Source organism: Geotrypetes seraphini, chromosome 1, assembly GCF_902459505.1.
Source record: "Geotrypetes seraphini chromosome 1, aGeoSer1.1, whole genome shotgun sequence".
NCBI lineage: Eukaryota > Metazoa > Chordata > Amphibia > Gymnophiona > Dermophiidae > Geotrypetes > Geotrypetes seraphini.
Window position 1 is genome coordinate 163,967,016 of NC_047084.1, and position 19,269 is coordinate 163,986,284.

The window sequence follows — 19,269 nt, forward strand, 5'->3', positions numbered from 1 at the left end:
TCGAGACCTTCAAAATACTGAAAGGAATCGACAAAATAGAGCAGAGAAGATTATTTACATTGTCCAATTTGACACGGACTAGAGGACATGAAATGAAGCTAAGGGGGGACAGGTTCAGGACTAATGTCAGGAAGTTCTGCTTCACTCAGAGAGTGGTTGACGCCTGGAATGCCCTCCCAGAGGAGATTATTGCGGAATCGACCGTCCTAGGCTTCAAGAGCAAACTAGATGCATATCTCCTTAAGAGAGGCATATAAAGATATGATGGACTATAAATTACGCCAGGGTACACCTGGCAGGGCCTCCGCGTGCGCGGATCGCCGGACTTGATGGACCAAAGGTCTGATCCGGAGATGGCAGTTCTTATGTTCTTATGTTCTTATGTTCTTATGCTTATCTTGGGTTCTTTTACCACTTTTGGCTCTTCCAGTTTCATCAAGAGACTGTTCCATGCTTCCATCACCCTTTCCACAAAGAAAGATTTTATAATGTTATTTCTGAGCATACACTCCCTTGGAGCCTATTATAACCTCTTGTTCCAGTTCTAGGTCAATAACCACCCAGTCAATTTCTACCATATAGTGGTGTAGTAAGAAGGCAGACCGCTCCAGGCACCGTGTCAGTGGGGGGTGCTGGAACCTCCCCACCCTGCCATACCACTCCACGTGCCATCCTTCCCCCACCCCATATCTAACACCCCGTCCCTCCCCACCACCCCATACCTAGCACGAGCAACTTCTCCTGCCTGTTGCTTGTGCTAGCCTGGCTCCCCTCTGAATCACTTCTGGGTCAAGGGGCCAGGAAGTGACATCACAGGGAAATCCAAAGCTGGCGTGTGGAGCACGCTGGAGAAAAGCCACTTGCACTGGTGAAGATTTAACGGTACACGGGGAAGGGAGAGTGCGAGTGGGGGATAGGGAGGAGCGGGGGCATGGAGAGGAGGGGGGTTGCGGAGGGCACCATCGCCCTGGGCCCCTTACTACACCACTGCCACCATATAGTTACCACCTACCAATTGCCACCTGGAAAATTACCACCTTGGTCAATTCACACCAAACAGTCCTCACCCACTCCTGATGAACAATTCCCCTCCATGACCAGACATATACCCCCAACCCCTCTCAAAAAAAAAAAAAAACCTGACACCTATTCCAGAAAAAAACCTTGAACTGATATTTAGGGACTGCGCCTACTTAAGGTCTGCCCCTATCCCTAACACAGCGCAGTCACGTCCAGAGCAGTGCGGAACAGAACATGAGTTTTTTGGGTGGGGTGGGGGAGGATGTTCAGATGGGAATTGACCTAGATCAGAGGTGTCAAAGTCCCTCCTCGAGGGCCACAATGCAGTTGGGTTTTCAGGATTTCCCCCATGAATATGCATGAGATCTATTACCATACAATGAAAGCAGTGCATGCAAATAGATCTCATGCATATTCATTGGGGAAATCCTGAAAACCTGACTGGATTTCAGCCCTCAAGGAGGGACTTTGACACACCTGACCTAGATGGTAACTCTCTATGTGGAAATTGGTGGGTGGGAACTGTCCTGATGGTTACTGACTTGATATCCTTGTTCCCAGACAGGTTTTCGGGATATCCACAATGAATATGCATGAGAGAAATTTGCATGCAAACCTATTTCAAGCGTATTCATTGATTGGATGGGATTCCCCATGACAGGATTGAGAACCACTGTTTTAGAGTAGTGGCTCTCAGACCTGTTATAGGAAATCCTCAGCCACAGTGGCATAATAAAGGGGTGGGGTGGGGACGTGGAGCGGTCCACTCCGGGTGCCATCTTGGTGAGGGCACTGGCACCATTCCTCCTCTCCACCTCCCCGCTCCTTCAAATTCCTCCCTCCGCCACACATGAGCCTTCACTTCTTCCCCCCCTCCCCCCCGTACCTCTATCTCTTCATCGGAGCGAGCAGTAACTCCAGCCTGCTGCTCACACCAACATTGGCTCTCCCTCTGATATCACTTCTGGGTCCTGGGCCTAGAAGTGATATCAAAGGGAGAGCCGACACCGATGCGGGGAGCGAGTTGGTGATGCTGCTTACACCGGGGAAGTTAAAAGAGGAACGGGGTAGGAAAGGAGTGCGTACGTGTGGCAGGGGGCCAGGGAAGGAGTGGGGAGCAGGGCAGTCACTCAGATTTTCAGGATATTCACAATGAATATACACGAGAGAGACCTGTGTATCTTAGAGGTAGTAGGCATACATACTGTATCTTTATCAAGCATATTCATTACAGGTATCCAGACAACCCCAGGATACCCACAATGTTTCCCCAGGAACATGACTGTGTATCACTGTTCTAGAGTATTCTTTCCAATGGAAAAAAAAAAAAAGTTCTCCTTTTCTAGAGGCACCAGTAGTGAAGGCACAGGCCAATGGGCACGTGTAAAAATCCAGGACTAGAAGTAATAAATTTAAATTACAGCAGGATAGATTTAGATGTAACATTAGAGAGAATTTTCTAAATGTTAAGGGGGCTCATAATTGAAAGAGAAAAAAACGTCCAAAAACCGGCCTAAGTCAGCACTTGGACGAATATTGTCATAATACGTCCAAGTGCCGATAATAAAAAGGGGTTTTGGATTTATTTCTAAACGACCTAGGCCTTCATAGTGCCGCTGAACGACCATAGTTAAATGGGGCTATTCAGGAGGAGTGTCGAGGGCGGGATTTAGGCGGGACGTGGGCAGGCTTAGATTTAGTTGTACTGCATGTATAACTGAAAGTTATACAGCACAGGATCGACGGAACTTGGACGTTGTGACTTAGACCATTTAAAACATGGTCTAAGTCACAAAAATCCACCTAAAGTCACCAGATAAACATTGCAAACACATAATACAGACCCCCACACAGTACCCCAGTGATCTTCGACCCACCCCCCATAAAAATATTAATCACAACTTGAAAATTGTGCCTCCAGAACCTGGCAGCCTGGCATAGGAAAGCCTAGTCGTGCTGCACAGAAGCGCCTTAAGCCGTCTTGGGGGGGTGTTAGGGACCCATGGATAGCAGGACCCATACCAATAAGCCCTTGTAATCACTGCATTGATATTGAAACATGAGCAGTCCCCTATGTACCCCAAAACTCTTTTTTACTGGCATATAAGTGGCTCCTGCAGCCATAAGTGGGCATAGGGGATTCTGGAGGTGGTTTGGGGGGCTCACCATGCCCTATAAGGTAGCTGTAGTGAGGAGAAGACATGATACCCTCTTTGTGAAATTCACAGCAGTGCCCTATAAGGTACCCCACTATTTAGGTGGCATGTCCATCACTTTGCAGACCCCTCCCATGTCCAACAGGGCTTGTTCTAGGCGTTTTGGACTTGGATGGAAGGTTGGACGGAAATGTGGTATAAACATAGACGATTTAGTGGCTTGGACGATCAGATCGGCAGGACGTATAATTAGACGATTTTCGAAACAAAACAAAAATTGGCTGTATTTTTCGAAAATGTATCCTAAGCTGTTTTTTACTTTGGACGACTTGCGACTCAGACGAAACGGACTTAGACGTTCCTTTCGATTATGCCCCTCTAAGGGTATTCAGGAACTGAAACAAGTTAATAAAAAGACAGCATGTTTTATGTTTTAAAGATTGTAGGGGGGGGGGGCATTATCTATGGGCTACTATTAAGATGGAAACAAGAGAACTGACCCAATGATCTCCACAGACAAATCCAAGAAGAAACAAAAAATAATGTGGAGAAATGTTCTTCCTGAGATGGACTTTATTAATATTAAAGTGATATTAAAACTTGGCAAACCTCTAGGACGCAGTCCACTGAAAAGCTTTTTAGGTCCAAAGCTTTTCAGCGGACTGCGTCCTAGAGGTTTTTATGTGGTTTTCCAATTTTTAATATTACTTTAATATTAATAAAGTCCATCTCAGGAACATCATTTCTTCACATTATTTTTTGTTTCTACTATTAAGATGTGTAATTTAACTGTTAACCTGGATTATTAGTAATTAGGTTTCATTCCATAAAGTGGAACCTGTCATTAAAGTAGCACAAGCTAGTGGTAAAATAATTTATCTTAACAGTAGTCCACATCGATAATTTTCCCTCTCACAAGCAGCATCATTCTAGCAGCCTGGAATCATTGGGCCTCAAAGCTGCAGTCTGATGTTCATAGGCTGGAGCCTGAAGGACCAGTATCATTTCCCTCCTCCTCCTCCCCACCTGTCTCCCCAATCCCCCTTCCCCAGGGCCCTTCATCATCCCTGTGGGTCCTATCAACATTTTCCCTGGTGATCCAGGTGGTTGGGAAGGAGCAATCCCCAGTTGCTTCTGCCCTTTTGGGTGCCATCTCCAAAATGGTATCCTTAACAGTATTCAGCTACTAGGGGTTATGTTGGAAGCATAATCCCTACTAGTAGTAATATGAGACTGCTATTGGAGGCGCCAGAATGCAAGTTACATAGAATTGAGCTGCTATGCATGCATGCATTTGCAGGTTTTGCTTCTCAATTACTATATAACTTGTGGTGACTTAAATATCACTGCAGTCGGGCAAGACAAGCTGCGTTAGAGTCCTTTAGATCATGTTAAGGGATAAACAACGCAATTTAAGACCCTAATGCAGCTTAATAACTGTTTTTATAATCAGCATCTGATTTATAATGGAAATGATGCCTACATAAAATGTAAAATAACATTTTCAGCTCAAAGATCATAGCCCCTAAGTAGACTATAACAATACAAAATGACCTCTTGTTTCATCTGACTTATGAAATTGTGTAGGTCATTGCATTGCAGTATCATATATCACTACAAAGCTAAATATGTAGCAGGTTGATGTTTAGCATAATACAGTGGTACCTTGGATTATGAGCATAGTCCGTTCCAGGAACATGCTCGTAATCCAAAATGCTCGTTTGTCAAAGCGAGTTTCCCCATAGGAAATAATGGAAACTCGCTTTGATAGGTTCCCTCCTCCCCCCCGAGGCCGGCAGCGCTGCTCCCCCCCTCACGAGAACCGGCATTGCTCCCCCTGAAGGCCCCCCCCCCCGCGAACCGGTACCCGCCCCCCCGCGATCCGCACCCCCCGCCGCCATCGGGCACCCCCCCCGCCGCGACCTGAGGTCCCCCAACCCACCCGAACCCTCTTCTTTGCTGTAGCCTCCACAGCGGCACCGGCACCAGCATGTCCTGTGCATGGTGCCAGTGCCTGAAGATCTGCTTCCTGTGCTGGGCCTTGAGAGTTCACGTTCGACGTGAGAGTTCACATTCGACGTGAACTCTCAGGCCTTGAGCATGCGCACATGCTCAAGGCCCAGCACAGGAAGCAGATCTTCAGGCACCGTCACCACGCACAGGACATGCTGGTACCGGTGCCGCTGCGGAGGCTACAGCAAAGTAAGAAGAGGGTTCGGGTGGGTTGGGGGGACCTCAGGTCACGGCGGGGGGGTACCCAATGGCGGCGGGGGGGGTGCCCGATGGCGACGGGGGGGGGGTGCGGATTGCAGGGGGGGGCACTCGCAAATCGAAGCACGCTCAGTTTCCGAGGTGCCGATTTTACGAATGTTTTGCTCGTCTTGCAAAACACTCGCAAACCGGTGCACTCGTAAACCGAGGTACCACTGTATGAACCATGATGGACAGGCCAGAAGCCGCTCTTCAGCAGCACTTAGTTGTATAGTGTGGTGAATGTTTGGCTCTGCCTGTCGCAGCACCATCCACTTAGTTCCAGAGTGATCTGGGGTTGGAGTCTGGGCAGAGCTAGGACTTAAGCAGCTACTAGCAATAATCAGTGCTGGTGTTTACATAGTTGCATGAAAGGGAATCCTGTAGAGGGGCAGTGGGGGGGGGGGAGGTCCGCCCCGGGCGCTGTCCTGGTGGGGGTACCAGCACCTCTACCCCCCCCCCCCCCCACACCAGGCTCATGCCCTCCCTTCCGCTCCTCCCCAGGACCTCTTTAAATCTTTGCCGGCATGAGCAACTTCTCTGGCCTGCTGCTCATGCCAACCTAGCTCCCCCCTCTGAAATCACTTCCAGGTCAAGGGGCCAGGAAGTGACATCAGAGGGAAAGTCAATGTGGGCACGAGCAGCAAGCCAGAGAAGCTGCTCGTGCTGGTGAAAATATATAATAGAACGGGGAGGGGTGCGAGTGTGTTGTGGGGCATAAAAGAAGTGAGGGGAGGGAGGGTGAAAGTGTGGCATGGGGGGTAGAGAAGGAGCAGGGAGGGGTGGAGAGGAGGGAACGAGGGGTGCTACCACCCTGGGCACCTCCTACCCTTGCCCTGCTACTGACTGTGGAGGCTGTGAGCACCAGAACAGAATATCATATTTTGATCTAATTGAGCCAGACGGTGCTTAAAGAAATGCTGACTGGTCATTATTTTATCATTGTCATTCCTAACTGAAGAATGGACCTGGAAAGAAAGGTGACTGGTGACAGGATGTGAAACTGACTTTCTTACTCATGTGCCTCTAATAACAGTGATACCAGTCCTAGGTAGAGTTCACACACCTCTTTCTTTGCTTTGGAACAGGGGACTATGAACGTGGATCCTCGGGGTCACAGGCCATTAAATCGATACAAGGAGCCAATACCAACTGTCAGATCAGTCGCTGCTCCTATTGATGGGAGCACATACAAGGCAAGACCCACTAAGGCCTCTACTCAGGCCTTGACATCCGTGGAAACTGTCTACCCTGATGAGGGGGGTTGTAAACACGCTTCGGATGAGCTGGTAGGTATATCAGCAGTTTATTTGCACCATGTGTCCTGATAAAAGTCTGACTATACAGTCTGTTCATTATATGAAAACTAAAGCCTCCCAAGTCAGCATATTATACATTAGAATAGCATTATATAGAATCAATAAGGCATTTGTATGCAGTTACATACATATTGGTATGCCAAGTCAAATATCAAGTTGTTATGTAGATAAATATATGTGCATGTAAGTACCAGGCAGGTGAGTGAGAAATCCCAATCAAACAGTTCTTTATTTTAGAAACATTTCAAATTGGACCCAACACAGGTTGCGTTTCGGTGAAAACACCTTCCTCAGGAGGGTCCAATTTAAAATGTTTCTACAATAAAGAGCTGTTTGATTGGGATTTCTTACTCATCTGCCTGGGGGGGATTAAGTGACTTGCCCAGGGTCACAAGGAGCGGTGTGGGTTTGAACCCACAACCTCAGGGTGCATGCGCACACCCATCTCAGAATAGCATGCAATTTTGCATGTGGAAATTTGTGCTCTTCTTAAGTGTAGACTACATCTACTATATTCTGACCTTATCAAAGAAAGAAATAAAATTCACAGCATAACTATGTTTTACAATATTTTCCCTATGATCTGACAAATACAGTGGCCGTTGTCTGAACAAATTGTGATTTTTTTTTTCCCTCTGTCTTTAGAGCTAAAGTTTACCATAAGGCTGTTCTACAAAGAAATAACTCTAGCGATGTCTCCTCTTTTCAGGGAGTGCTGTGCCCAACAGGATGTGAATTGCAAAAAACGGTGGTGAAACAGGAAAAGAATGTGAAAGCCAGCCTGAGGGACCTGATTGGCAATGTAGACAGTCTTTCTACATCTTCCAGGCACATATATAATTATGTGACCGTGCTAGAGAAAGTGGTGAAGGATCGTCAGAAGCAAATGAAAGGTAGAATAGCATTATATCCTTGCTAATGGTAGTCCATTAAAAGCGCAATAGTCTCTGGAGAATTTAAGAAGAAGAAATCAGTATTCTACAGGAAATTGTAGAATACTTAAAACCAGCTACGCTATCCGCTCTTACCACATCCTCTGGCAACACGTTCCAGAGCTGAGCCCTATCTGTTTTAGTCTTCCCTCATACGAGAGGAGAGATACTGAGGAGCTGAGGAGAGAACACACTTGTAGGTCAAGTGCAATATGTAGTAGTTTTAGTTTAGTTTAGTGCAACATTCAGTCCTTAATGGGCTATGGGGCACCACATAAAGATAGGACTGACTTTTACACGGTCCTATTAATTCACTTATTTTGACTCCACCCCTGAAATGCTCCCAAAATAGCCAGTTTTCAGTTTGGCATTAGCCAGTTATTTTCAGTGGCACTAATCGTTATCTTCCGCTGAAAATTAGCTGTTAGCCCTGAACAGCCGTTTCTGACTGGTTAAATCACTTCGAGTATTGACTCGAGCCAAGGCAAGCCTAATTTTATGAGCGTGATTTTTAAGCTCCTAAATTAAGATGAATTTTCAGCTGAAAAGTTATGCTTCTAAGTTTGGCTGAAAACAAGGCAAAAATTTAGAAGGTTAACTTAGACGCATAAATTTAGGAGCTCAGTATTTTCTGAATCCTGGCACCACCATGCCTAAATTTCTTAGCGCACAATCATAAAAAGGATGGAACATAGTGTGACCGGGCCCGTCCCCGAGTAAATAGGAAACTGCGGCCCGGACCACAAGTAAGATTTTTGATGCGCCTTTTATATGGCAGTGGAAGGAAGACCCGGATACCGGATTCTTTAGAATAAAGTATCAGGTTTATTACTAACCCAAAGTTCAAAGAAAATAAAACAGCAGAAGAAAAAAACATAAAACATTCACCTCAGTTGGTTACAGTGCTTAGAGGGCCTCTCCCCCCCATTATACTCTTACAGTCCATGTTCTATTAAGGAGCAAGATTGCACTTCCTTATCACCAGTAAAATCCCAGCAAACGTACAAGTCATTTAATGCTTTCCTTGGCTCGTAGCCCCAGCCGGGCTTGATTGCTCTCACTCTGGACTTCACCTTTTATGAGCCTAGCTAGCTGAGCACGGCTTGCGTCCAGCCTTTCCTTCTCAGCTCTCTGCATTTGTTTAACACATTATTAGCACCTTGTTAACTCTGCCCGCACTGCTCATGCTGTCGGGTATACAAACAAACAATAGGAAACCGTTCTTCAGGAGTTTAACTTAGGACATGCAAACATCATATTCTCCAAGGTCCATGCCCTCTTCACTTATCTCATTACTTAGTATGCTGTCCATTTCCCATTCACACTCCCGGGAACTCTGGCTTGAAGTTTCTTCACTTCTTTCTGTTTGTGCTTCCCCTCCCCCTCTCTGTACGTCTGCAAAACTATCTGCAGCTTCTCTCTGGGGAGGCTTTCCCAGCCCTGCTCTTTGGGGCTTGAGTTGCCAGTCACAATACCTCTCCAGGGCAGTAACACCTTTCCCTAGGTGTGGGCTTCTTGCCCTCCGTTCCTGCTGGACTTGAGGCACCCTCTGTGACCTGGAACCCACGTGAGTAGTTTGGCTTCTCAACCACTCCTTCTGGTTCTCCTCTCTCTTCACTCTCGTTCCTCCTCTAGTTTCCTCCCTTCTCCCTTCTCTCTCTGTAAATTGATCTCTCCTATAAGGCCAACCCCGGGGTCTGACTCCACCCCCTTCTAAATTAGTCTCAGGTTGCTCCCTGCCTTCAGGAAAGGAGTGATAGGGGAAATCAGTGGTCTGCAGAGCCTTTCTTAATTGGCTCTTCAGCTGTGCTGGAACCTGCCTGGGCTTGCCTACTTTTGCCTGAGCCAGCTGTCCTGACTCCATGTCTGGTTTTATCCAGCCTTGTGCTGCATTCTGGGGAGTTTCAGTAGTAGTTTTCACCGTGACAGGAGCTTCCCTGTCACATACCCCCCTACTTAAACCCCTATCGGTCCTTTCTTCTTTTACACTCTTAGAGGCCTTTTCCCCTAACCGTAACGGAACTCTTCGGGTTATGGATTTCTTTACCACCCCTTCTTTCTCCTCTGAGGAGCCCCAGCCCTGCTCCCCCCGAGCAGTGACTGTATCTATCACCTCCTCTCTCAGTTCCGGAATCATCACTCGCTCACATATTAATTGAGCTATACAATCCCCTTCTTTTATACTATATTCCTTCTCCCCTAGATTTATTACCAAAATCTTAAGGGTTCCACGATAATCGGGATCGACCACTCCAGCCCCTATGTGTATGCCATGCCGGAGGGCCAAACCCGATCTGGGCGCAATGCGCCCATAACACTCTTCTGGTAGAGCGATCACTAAGCCCGTATCCACCACCTTCCTGCCCCCTTTTGGCACCTTTATTTCTTGGATACTGCTTAAGTCCCAGCCCACGGATCCTGGCGTCACGCGGACTGGCAATTTAGCCTTGGGAGATAGCCGCATCACCCTTAAAATGGGCTTCTCCCTATCTGGTGTAACCTTGGCCAAGGAAACCTCTTTCGGTTGTCCGGGCGAACTCTTTCCTCTCTTGTCCCTACTCTGACCTACCTCTTCAGGTTTTCCTGGCGGACTCTTTCCTCTCGTGTCCCTACTCTGACCTACCTCTTCAGGTTTCTCTAGCGGACTCTTTCCTCTCTGGTCCCTACTCTGACCTACCTCTTCAGGTTTCTCTGGCGGACTCTTTCCTCTCTGGTCCTTACTCTGACCTACCTCTTCAGGTTTCTCTAGCGGACTCTTTCCTCTCTGATCCCTACTCTGACCTCCCTCTTCAGGTCTCCCGGGCGGACTCTTTTCTCTCGGGTCCCTACTCTGACCTCCCTCTTCAGGTCTCCCGGGCGGACTCTTTTGGCCCCTGTCCTTATGTACGCTTGCCTCTTCAGGATTAACGGGCGGCCTCTCTGCTCCCCCGTCCCTACATCTCGGACACTCCTTACACCAGGTTACTACCTCTTGGACTAGTCCGGGCCAATAGAATTTCCTTTGGATCTCTTTAATGGTCAAACCTGGGGTCAAATGGTCTAGTCCTCGGTCCCTATGGATGGACCAAAATATTTGTTTCCTAAAGCTGGCTGGTATTACTAAGCACCTTTGTGCCTTTTGGGCCCTAGGATTCCATCCCCTCCTATAGAGGAGTCCCCCTACCACCTGGAACGCACAAGCCCCCTCCCCAGCGATTTCCCACTGCTCTATAGCCGGCTCTAACGAGGGATCTTTCCTCTGTTCCCGGCTTAGAGTAGGGAATCGTTGGGCCACCTCGTAAGGCACCCAGGGTCTCCACGATAAGTGACTCCCCCCTCCCTTGCCTTCCGAGCAAGATCTTTTGTCCTCCCGCCTCTCTGCTCGGCTTTTCCTTCTTTTATGGGAGGGTTCTTCTAGGACCTCCTCTGCCAGGGGGAAGATTTGGGCTAACTGCTCCTCCTGCACTGGGGACGCCTCCACCCCTCGCATGCCAAAACACTCCCTAAAGTAGGGCCATTCCCGTCCCAGGATCACATCATATGGGGGCCTAGGCATCAGGGCCATTTTTAGAGCATCTTTTCTCCCTTCATACTCTATCCACACCTCCTTCATTTCATAGGTTAAGGAGGTCCCATGCATGCATTGTATTTCCAACTGTCCCTGGGGTTTATCGATTTTCTGACCCCGGGCTCTTAAAACCTGATGCCATACTTTCTGGGCCAGTATGGACTGATCAGCCCCTGAGTCTATTAGGGCAACTACAGGGATTCCCTCTATTTTTATCGGAATCATCCACTCTCTCAGGGAAACCAGGGTTGTGGACCCAACCTTGTTGGTCAGGCTCCTCCTGACCGGGCATTGCACTTGCCAATGTCCCGGATGACCACCGGCAAAACACTTACCAGCCTGCTTAACCCTGGCCCGTCCCTGGTACCTTCCCCCAGACCTCCTAAAACATCTGTCAAGGCCTTGTCTCAAGGCTCCAGGGTTCTCCTTCGGGGCCAAACGGGTTCCCCGTGACTGGCTCCGATAGGGACCTGGGTCACTCTCTACACATTCTAGTAATTTTGGCTTAAGTATAGGATAGCTTACTGCTGGTTCAGTACCCAAAGTACGATATGATATGTCATCATCTACATTCATTTTATGCAGTCTTATTGGCTCCCCAAAAGGAGCGCCTACCGGCCCGACGACACCATCACCGCTGCCGGCCGCCGGTACTGCAGGCCTCTGCGCCAGGTTGCTTATGGCCTGTATCTGAGCAGTCATTTGTTGCAAAAGTTCCGTGTGCCTTGCTTGCTGCGCCTGGTGATCAGCCTTCCAAAGCTCTGCCTGCGACTGCAACATCTCCTGGAAATGCAGCTGCATACGGTGCATCTCCCCTTCCAGACCAGTCCAGAACTTGGCTGCCTCCATCCTGAAATACAAACAAGAGAGAACAGGAACCCAAGTGCGGACTTTTCAAACTATGGTGTTCCCCTTCTGGTCCCCAAGCTTCTGGTCCCCCCTTACCCACCAATCCACATCAGCCACCCCTAAGTACCGTTACCTTAGGGACTGATGTGTCTCAGCCTTGGGATATTAGGGCCTCCCCAGCCACTCCTGCAACCAGGAACTCCGGAACCTGGAACCGCTCCTCCGGACTCCACTCCACTCTTCTGCTGACGGTGGCCTCCAGATGCCTTAATGCTGCCTCTGGGTCTTTTAATCCTCAGTCTCCAAGAAAGTCCGGTTAATAAATTTATGGCTTTTCAAAAAAAATCCAAACCACGCTCGAATTGTTCCTACATTCCACACCACTGTGTTACCAGCTTGTGAACACAGTCCTTTCTGGCACTATTTTCCACTGCCAAAACCAGCTGTTGCTTTGCACACACAAAAAAAAACCAACCTTCGTGTTTCTGTGGTTTGGCCGTTTTTTTTTTCCCTTGGGGTTTTCCTTTCCAACCTCTGGGCGTACTTCCTCCACTAACCTGTGGGCGGCGCGATCCCACCACTGCCACCAACTTCTTGTGACCGGGCCCGTCTCTGAGTAAATAGGAAACTGCGGCCCGGACCACAAGTAAGATTTTTGATGCGCCTTTTATATGGCAGTGGAAGGAAGACCCGGATACCAGATTCTTTAGAATAAAGTATCAGGTTTATTACTAACCCAAAGTTCAAAGAAAATAAAACAGCAGAAGAAAAAAACATAAAACATTCACCTCAGTTGGTTACAGTGCTTAGAGGGCCTCTCCCCCCCATTATACTCTTACAGTCCATGTTCTATTAAGGAGCAAGATTGCACTTCCTTATCACCAGTAAAATCCCAGCAAACGTATAAGTCATTTAATGCTTTCCTTGGCTCGTAGCCCCAGCCGGGCTTGATTGCTCTCACTCTGGACTTCACCTTTTAGGAGCCTAGCTAGCTGAGCACGGCTTGCGTCCAGCCTTTCCTTCTCAGCTCTCTGCATTTGTTTAACACATTATTAGCACCTTGTTAACTCTGCCCGCACTGCTCATGCTGTCGGGTATACAAACAAACAATAGGAAACCGTTCTTCAGGAGTTTAACTTAGGACATGCAAACATCATATTCTCCAAGGTCCATGCCCTCTTCACTTATCTCATTACTTAGTATGCTGTCCATTTCCCATTCACACTCCCGGGAACTCTGGCTTGAAGTTTCTTCACTTCTTTCTGTTTGTGCTTCCCCTCCCCCTCTCTGTACGTCTGCAAAACTATCTGCAGCTTCTCTCTGGGGAGGCTTTCCCAGCCCTGCTCTTTGGGGCTTGAGTTGCCAGTCACAATACCTCTCCAGGGCAGTAACACCTTTCCCTAGGTGTGGGCTTCTTGCCCTCCGTTCCTGCTGGACTTGAGGCACCCTCTGTGACCTGGAACCCACGTGAGTAGTTTGGCTTCTCAACCACTCCTTCTGGTTCTCCTCTCTCTTCACTCTCGTTCCTCCTCTAGTTTCCTCCCTTCTCCCTTCTCTCTCTGTAAATTGATCTCTCCTATAAGGCCAACCCCGGGGTCTGACTCCACCCCCTTCTAAATTAGTCTCAGGTTGCTCCCTGCCTTCAGGAAAGGAGTGATAGGGGAAATCAGTGGTCTGCAGAGCCTTTCTTAATTGGCTCTTCAGCTGTGCTGGAACCTGCCTGGGCTTGCCTACTTTTGCCTGAGCCAGCTGTCCTGACTCCATGTCTGGTTTTATCCAGCCTTGTGCTGCATTCTGGGGAGTTTCAGTAGTAGTTTTCACCGTGACAGGAGCTTCCCTGTCACAATAGGTATGTCACCAAGCGATGCATGCAGCTCATAGAATATTGTTATTTGTGTATGTTGCATGGCGTACTTAGGACTGCCCACTTAAACCAGATGTTGAGCTGTCGTAAGTGGTGCACACCAATACAGCTTAGAGCTGCTATTCTATAACAGCTTAGATACTCCCTTAAGCATGGAGTGGGGAGTTGTCTAATGATTAGTACAATGTGTCAGAACCATGTGTCAGCGTTCTATCGTTATAAGCGCCATTTTTTCACTGTGTGTCTGTGTAATTACAACGTGACAACTAATGCTATGACCCGTGAAAAATAACCCTGAGGAAGCCGCTTTATGGTGGCGAAACGGGTTCCCGTTGGAACTTATACTACGGGGCTTCAGCGGTGTTAGATTGTATGCCGCTGTCTACCAGCATCTAGTTGAAAAGATAAGTGCTTGATTTAGCTTCAACTGATGTTATTTGCAAGCTATGCACAAATTATTTTGCTTGTTCCATACAGTCATATGCTTAATTGCATATTTGATAAGCAATTTTGCACAAGTTCTGTGATTAGTTACTTGCACAGTTCTGACTCCATATTTGCATTATTGCACATTTGATAAGCGATTTTGCACAAGTTCTGCGATTTGCTATTTGCATAGTTGTCTAATTGCACTTTTTGAAATGCTATTTTGTACGGTTCTGTGTTTTGCTATTTTTGCACAGTTCTGAAACCAAAGTAGAAAGAATATGTTTTTTAACAAAAAGCTAATTTAAAAAAATATAAATTAAAAATAAATTAAATAGGTTTAATACATGTAAAAAATGTCTGAGTAGTGTAAGGTACACATATTTATTAATTAGTGATTAATTAGGTCACGTTAGTATATGAAGGTTTTGGATCAATGAAATATACCCACGCCACGATTTCCTATACGGATGATATTTATTATGATCCTTGGAGTGGCAATTCTGAGATTCTTTCCTTCATTAGTTTAATTAAATCATCATAATAGATGGTTTTTCAGTCAATTAACCTTTTGTGGATCTCAGAACCATGGGGGACAGGGCCCAATTCCCATGGCAGGTACTTGTGACTCGGGGCAAGTGGCTTAACTAGGGTTACCAGATGTCTGGATTTCCCCGGACAGGTCCTGCTTTTGAGGAAACGTCCGACGGCTATTCCAAACCCGGCACTTTGTCCGGGTTTTGAAAAGCCTCTCTCAACATCGCCGCCGGGAAGGAGGCGCGGATGCCGTGCGATGATGTGCGCGTGCGCGATGTCATCACGTTGCAGCCGCGCATGCGCGGACGCTCTCCTTCAAGACCGGAACAGGCATCAGGGGGGCGGGGCTAGGGCAGGATTGGGGGCATGACGGGGCGGGGATGGGTGGAACTGGACAGGGATAGGGGCGGATCTAGGGGGGTCCGGATTTTCCGAACAGAAAATGTAGTAAACCTATGCTTAATCCTCCATTGCCCCAGGTACAAAATAAGTACAGTGGTGCCTCACACAACGAACTTAATTCGTTCCAGGAGCAAGTTTGTTATGCGAAAAGTTCGTTATGTGAAACGCGTTTTCCCATAACAATACATGTTAAAAAAAATAATTCGTTCTGTAGCATAAAATATGCTAAGATGACATAAAAAAAGATAAATTTATCTTGTTAGAGCTGTTAGCATGATATAGAGGGGATATATGTGAAGGGGAGGGGAGACAGGGGTTTTGTTGATCCTTGCTGTGTATTATAATCACCCCCCACATACTCCCCAGTACCTTTTTTAATTCCTCCCATCTTTCCCAGCCAGTGGCGTACAGGCCAGAAGCGCAGAGATCAGGAGCAATTCCTCTGCACGCCTGTGTGGGCCCATGCCGATCTCCGAATGGCTGCAGTTAGTTCTTGTGAGTCCCGCGAGAGCTGACTGCAGCCATTCAGAGATCAGCGCAGGCCCAGGCAGTAGCACAGAAGGCTTGCTCTTGATCTCTGTCTGCGCTTCTGGCTGGGAAATTTGCTAGACCACCAGTTCGAGTGAGCGGGTGAGATTAAAGTTGCAGCAGTGGTGGCTTTTTTAAAAAAATATGTGGCGGCGGGGGGAGGTTTAAAAATATGCGGTGGTGGGGGGAGGTTTAAAAATATGCAGCAGCGGCGGCAGGGGGGTTTAAAATATGCAGCAGCGGCGGCAGGGGGGTTTAAAATATGCAGCAGCGGCGGCAGGGGGGTTTAAAATATGTAGCGCCACTGCACAGGGAGCCAGGCGGAGAGAGGGCAGTTAAGCGATGCAGCTCGGGCGACTTCGTTGTGTGAAACGAAGTTCGTTGTGGGAAGCAAGACCTGAAGTTCGTTGTGCGCAGCGTTCGCTGTGCGAGGCGTCCGTTATGCGAGGCACCACTGTACTTATATATATGTAAACCGCTTTGATTGTAAGCACAGAAAGGCAATGTTCAAAATCCCATCCCCTTCCCATTTCTCTGTGGAGCCAGTGTTAAACCTTCCTCACTGCAGCACCTACATCTTTGTGCCAATTGATAGAATTGCCTCTGCGGTTAATACCAAGTAGCCTCTTCATGCAGTCAGCTACGTATTTAGGCAGCCAAACATAAATCTCAATGGACATCCTAACGAAAGCTTTGCCACCTCTTTTCTTTCTTTACCAGAGAACAACGATGTTGCTTCAGAGTACACGTCGGAACTAGAACAACACTACACGTTCATAAAGGAGAACGTGGACAACAATATCCCGTCGAATATACGAGTCCTGCGTGCAGTCATGGAGAATTTGCGATCCAAAATACAACAGCTAGAAGTTGCTATTACTAAGCAGATGGACTTGTGTCGCACCCCCTGCTCTGTGACCTGTAATATCCCTGTGGTGTCTGGCAGAGGTACACCTTGTTAGTGCATGTCGTAGAATGGTGTAGAAGAACTGAGCACCGTGATCTTTCAGCTAGCCTCTGGTGACCATGCGTTGAAATAATACCAGCCAATCGCAGGAGAGCTTTCATTGTTCCTGATGACATCACAGTGGGCCTGAATCACTCAGGCTCTTCTCCTTTTCTGAAGTCGATATTCAAGACACTTATTTAGTTAGCAAGTGCTGCCAACTGGATAAGCGCCACTGAATATTTCCTCTGATCATGTTAGCCCTGTTCACTGGATTCTATTTATGGTGCCCAAAATCATGTACACGAATTTGGGGGTGTGCCCGATTTGAACGCACAAATGAACTGAATAATCAGCTGATCAACAGCAATAATTGGGCACTAACAACCAATTATTACAGTTAATTGGCTCCAAGTAGGATTTGCACACACATCACGCTAGGTGCTATTTTATAAATAAGCGTATGTAAAGTTTTAGTACTCAATGGGGGTGTGGTCATGGAAAGGGCAGGGGTGGGGCAGGGGGGTGTTCACTAAAAATGCGCATAGTATTATATAATTTGGGAATCCACATCTAACTTACAGGTAAGGAGTTACGCCAGATTTCAGCTGGTGTAAATCCTCGTACTCAAAGTTGGGTGCGGATCCTGATACTGCACACCATTCTGTAAGTGGCAGCCAACTGGAAGCATCATTTATAGAATGGCACGCAATGCGTACTTTATTCAGCGCCCAAATTTGGGTGCCATTTACTGAATCTAGTCCTATCTGGATAATGCCGAGGCAGTCTGGGGGCAGGACTTGAGTGAAGCCAGAGATTAGCGTGGATATTCGGCCCGCTAACTAAATAACTAGCTGATTGAAGGTTAGCTGTCCGATTCGTGGCTTGAATATCACTGCTAAACAGATAGCACTGTCAGTCATCACTAATCCCAGATACTCAGCGCTGACCGGTATCCAGTTACTGGTGCTGAATATCCAGATTATATTTAACTTGGGGTAAAAGCTTTGTGAATGAAGCCTCTAAACTCACTGAGTATATAAGAGGATTAAAAATTAATAATTTCATTTATTAGGATTTATTAATTTTATATTGCAAACTCATGAAGTACATATTTCTTTCAGTGCCAGGACTCTGTATACACTCAAAAACATAGGGTGTATGCTAAATGATTTCCGTGGGTGCTAAAGACACTTGGTCTGTGGCCTCCTTCATCCAGTATATCCACAGTGAATCTACATATATTAGAGACCCATCATATGCAGCTTTATCACTGTCAATAGGACATAAAGAGAAGAAGGGATGGTCCACAGTCATAAACAGGGGGAAACAAGCAGGCCTAGGATGTGAGATATAACATTAAATGCTTTTATTGGTATTGGGTCATCTTTTGTGTGAATCTTATTTCTCACCTCCTGGACCCACATTTCTTTTTAACTCTTCACTGTCAATATCCTATAAACCCTAGCAGTTGCGGGGATCCTAGGAAAGTTTTGGGAAGCCCAGCTTTATGTTTAAATCTTTTTTATTAACAAGAAAAAACCACACACCAGCAAATGCAAAATGGCAGACAAGAACTGAAATTATACAAGACAGAGACCCCCCCAAAGAGGACTGGAATCTGATATCCTCCTAGGTTACAAAGGCACCTCTACCCTCAATCCCCCCCCCCCCCCACCAAGCACACACCCCTGCATCCCTTCCCCCCCAATCCCTACCTTTCCCCAAATCCAAGAACAAGGAAAGAACCAAGGTCAGACAGGCGGGGTAGGATACAACTGTAGTCTGTTCAAAATGCGACTACGACTCCAGGGAGGCAAAATGTCCAAATAAGGAGACCAAATACGGACAACGTCTCTGCTTCTGCAGCGAGAAGAATAAGCCATGGTGGCCTCCCAGCCCAGAAGTTCGTGTAATTTATTCCTCCATTACCAGAAGGAGGGAGGAACATCAGTTAGCCAGTAATTAAAAATACACTTTATCCCCAGACTATAACATTTGCTCAAAAACAATTTCTCAGCAGAGGTATAAACAGAAAACACAGAGAAATTAGCAAACAGCATATGAAATACAGAGAGAGGGACAGGAACACGCAACAGGCTCCGAAGAAAGGAAGCCAAATTGCCAGCTTTAATGCATACCTTGTTATGTAGGCCCCTCTCATTACTGCCTTCATTTCTGTAATAAGAATGTAGGCAGTGGCTCAAACATAGAGAGTTGCGCGGGGGACAGAAATCCCACCCATCCCCGCCCGATCCCGCCAGGATCCTCTCCGTCCCCAACCGTCCCCGTCAGGATCCTCTCCATCCCCACCCATCCCCGTAAGGAATTACCTCCATCCCCGCCCGTCCCCGTAAAAAGCAGCAATCACTTCTGACAGGATCATCAATTCCACAGTTTCTTTTGCTGTTTTCCTTGTGGAATCTCTTTGGTGGAACCCTTTTTTTTGTTTTCTGTTCAGGTAATTAACTTATAAACCCCCTCTTTTACTAA

The 19,269-nt window shown here is 47.1% G+C and overlaps 1 protein-coding gene across 5 annotated transcripts in view; it reads left to right on the top strand.

Annotated features, from left to right (window-relative positions):
• The window catches only part of FGB (fibrinogen beta chain), a 37,993-nt gene that overhangs the window by 12,779 nt on the left and 5,945 nt on the right, over nt 1-19,269 (top strand). For all 5 annotated transcript variants that reach the window (XM_033941100.1, XM_033941119.1, XM_033941110.1 and 2 more), the window contains 3 exons: nt 6,515-6,715; nt 7,455-7,638; nt 16,551-16,778. In XM_033941100.1, coding sequence (XP_033796991.1) covers nt 6,515-6,715; nt 7,455-7,638; nt 16,551-16,778 — 613 coding nt within the window. The remainder of the gene's footprint in view (nt 1-6,514; nt 6,716-7,454; nt 7,639-16,550; nt 16,779-19,269) is intronic.